General features: G+C 38.6%; 1 protein-coding gene across 1 annotated transcript in view; it reads right to left on the bottom strand.

Moving 5' to 3' along the window:
* Positions 1 to 4,055, bottom strand: part of LOC106877629 (reversion-inducing cysteine-rich protein with Kazal motifs) — a 194,539-nt gene that overhangs the window by 29,080 nt on the left and 161,404 nt on the right. The window contains exon 8 of the mRNA XM_052970945.1: positions 1,880 to 2,080. Within this exon, the coding sequence (XP_052826905.1) occupies positions 1,880 to 2,080 (201 nt within the window). The remainder of the gene's footprint in view (positions 1 to 1,879; positions 2,081 to 4,055) is intronic.

Raw genomic sequence — 4,055 nt, 5'->3', positions numbered from 1 at the left:
ATATATATATATATATATATATATATATATATATATATATATACATATATATATATATATATATACAGACACATAAACGTACGCATGGAGACACAGGTCTTAAATGCTTGAGATTTGTAAACATCAATTACTAATGGAAATTCAACCACATGTTTCGTGTTAATGGATAAAAATATTGCCATTTATACATACATCTATTTACACATGTATGTGTGTATGTACATGCACCTATATGTGTATTACATGTATGTGTGTGTGTGTGTGTGCATGTGTGAGGGACAAGTTTTTAGTTAATAACCATTCACAAATAAAGAACTCAAGATGGTATTAATCGTTGGAAATAAACATTATCTGTACATTAAATGATATATATATACATATATACATATATATATACATTCATGTATATGTACATGTATATATATATATATATATATATATATATATATATATATATATATATATATATATATATATATATATGCATACATATACACATACACACACACATGCACACATATAAACACACACACATACAAACATATACATATGCACACGTGATATACGTATAAGTACATGTATTCTTTTACCCCTCTGTGTTTCTTAATGTTAGGTATTAATATACAGTCACCCCTTCTCATGAATTATGCTATGAACAATCAATATTGCGATGGGACATATAACCCCATTACCCAGAGATTCATGGAAGAATGAAACCATTAACAGTCATGTTATGGAGTGAATATTCACCAATAAAGAAAGATGTTTTTTTTTTACTCTTCAGCAAGTTTTGAGTTCTCTTTTTGATTCTATTTCTTGTATTTCATACATACAAATACATGGAAACACTGGTACATAATAATAAAATAATAATAATAATAATTTCAAATTTTTTCCACAGGGGCAGCTTAAGGGCAGGTGGGTACTTAATTTATCGACCCCGAAAGGATGAAAGGCAAAGTTGACCTCATGGGAATTTGAACTCAGAATGTAGCAGCAGATGAAATACCACTAGGCATTTTGTCTGGCGTGCTAATGATTCTGCCAGTTCACCACCTTAAATAATAATCATACAGTGTCGCCTTATTGGCACATGTGCCGGCGGCACGTGAAAAACAACATTCGAGCATGGTCGTTGAGAGTGCCGCCGGATTGGCTCCCATACAGGTAGCACGTAAAAACACCATTTGAGCGTGGTTGTTGCGAGAACTGCCTGGTTGGCCCTCGTGCCGGTGTCACATAAAAGCACCCACTACACTGTCGGAGTGGTTGGCATTAGGAAGGGCATCCAGCTGTAGAAACTCTGCCAGATCAGATTGGAGCCTGGTGCAACCACTGGCTCACCAGTCCTCAGTCAAACCATCCAACCCATGCCAGCATGGAAAGTGGACATTAAACGATGAATAATAATAATAATAATAATAATAATAATAATAATAATAATAATAATAATAATGATAATAATAATAATGACAAGTAAAAACTCCCAATAGAAGGAAGCACTTTGAAGGTTACTCATGGAAAAACCCCATAAAAACCACAGGTGCTGGGGCAACAGGGTGAGAGCCTTTCTCCCTTTATACCTTCTTTTTACAGGTATAATCTCTTACTATAGGCACAAGGCCTGAAATTTGCGTGGAGGGGTCTAGTCGATTACATCAGCCCCAGTGCTTCACTGCTACTTAATTTATCGACCCCGAAAGGATGAAAGACAAAGTTGACCTCGGTGGAATTTGAACTCAGAATGTTGTGTGACGGGCGAAATACCGCTAAGCATTTCAGTCTGCATGCTAACCATTCTGCCAGGACACCAGACACAAAGACAAGGGTAATAAACAAAAACAACAATAACAAAACTAGAAAGAAGAACCGGACTTACATTGATTGATATTGCGTAGGTGAGCAGGTTTGGCCTGCGCCAGAACACACAGCACCATGGCTTGACTCTTTATAGAACAATGTTGCACAAGGGCTTGCAATTGGTCATGATTTTTCAGGGTATTGGTGAGGTAGAGATTCTGGCAGAGAGCCTGGCAACTGGGTGTAGGGGCTTTGTCAGCAGAACAACATTGTTGTGATGCTACGGAGAAGAAAAAAATATATACATAAATATACATAAATATGTGTGTGTGTGTACTGTTCCATGACAGTATGATCAACAAAAAAGTACTTTGTCTGGTGAGCAATAGATATTATTTAATAAACACAATATACCTATTTATGTGTTACTATTAGTTTCATGCGCTGAGAGCATGCCAGAGATATTAAAAAAACACTGTTTGGCATGCTCTCAGTGCATGAAAATAATTGTAACACATAAATACATATTTTTGTTTATTAAATTATATATGTATATGTATATATATATATATATATACACACGCACACACATATATATATATATACATATACTACACTCTGGGAGTGATTGGCATTAGGAAGGGCATCCAACTGTAGAAACACTACCAGATCAGATTCGGGCCTGGTGCAGCCTCCTGGCTTCCCAGACCCCATTTGAACCGTCCAACCCATGCCAGCAGGTGTTTTTTACGTGCCACCTGCACAGGAGCCAGTCCAGTAGCACTGGCAACGACCTCGCTTGAATGATTTTCTTATGTGCCACCAGCACAAGTGCCAGTAAGGTGATGCTGGTAACAATCACCCTCAAATGGTGCTATTTATGTGCCACTAGCACGGAAGCCAGACAGCTGTTCTGGCAATGATCACGCTCGGACTGTGCTGTTAGTGCTCCACTGGCACAGGTGCCAGTCATCGAATATGGCTCAATTACGATTTCGATTTCACTTGCCCCAACAGGTCTTCGCAAGCAGAATTTAGTGTCCAATGAAGGAGAGGTTGGCATGGGTGCCAGTTGTCGAATTTGGTTCGATTTCGATTTCGAATTCACTTGTCTCAACAGGTCTTCGCAAGCAGAGTTTAGAGTCCAATGAAGTAAAGATATGAATAAGTGAGCTGGCTACACTTCGGGCAGAGGCCACATATTATGCTCTCACTTGCCTTGTTGGGTCTTCTCACGTACTTGCCTGTCTCTTAAAGGAATAGGGAAGGGTTCTGTTTTGTATTTGGTGATGTGGGTGGTAGTGGTGGTGGTAGTGGCAGGGGTGGTGATCCTAGCATTAGGGACCAATGGAGCTACTGTCACAGTCATCACCGCCACCACCACCACCACCACCACCACCACCACCACCACCACCATTACTGCTACCATGACTACTATCACTACCACAGTGTGTGTGTATGGTAAAGTGTATGATTGTGGGCCATATGTGAGTGTGTGTGTGTGTGTGTGCATGTGTATGTGTGTGTATATGTGAGAGTGTGTGGGTGTACAGAGTAAAAGTATGCATGCGTACATGTGTGTGTGTGTGTATATGCATGTAAATGGATGTGAAAGTGAGCAATGGGTTAGTGTGTATGTGAGTGTGTAATGTATTAGACTTTCTATATGTGTGTATATGCATGTGAAAATGTGTGTGTTTTGCACTTAAATCACCAAGAAGCACAAAATACCTTTTGAGGTAAACATTGAGCGGGGAGAGGTGTGGGTTGGTGGTGGGGTGGGGTATTTAACTTAAGGGGTCTGGATGAGTGTGGGTGTGGGTGGTTGTGTGAGTATGGAGGGGAATGGAGGGGTAACACTCAAGAGAGACAAACAGTACACACGCATGTACAATGCGTATGTTCGTATAGACATACAAATGTATATATATATATATATATACACACATGCATGCAAGTATACATGCATACATATATATATACACATACAAACACACATACATGCAATACATAATATACACATGCATACATACATACACCTTATACATACATACAGACACATATATAGACATACATATAGATATACATACACATACATATATGCACATACATACACATACGTGCACACACAAATGCACATACGTACACACATATACATACACACACATGCATACGCACACATACATACACATATACACACATACATATGCACACACATACACATACATGCAAACATACACACATTCATATGCACA

This window comes from Octopus bimaculoides, chromosome 9 (assembly GCF_001194135.2).
Source record: "Octopus bimaculoides isolate UCB-OBI-ISO-001 chromosome 9, ASM119413v2, whole genome shotgun sequence".
In the NCBI taxonomy this organism is placed as follows: Eukaryota; Metazoa; Mollusca; class Cephalopoda; order Octopoda; family Octopodidae; genus Octopus; species Octopus bimaculoides.
Note: the sequence above shows the minus strand (reverse complement) of the source record. Positions and strands in the feature narration are given on the sequence as shown.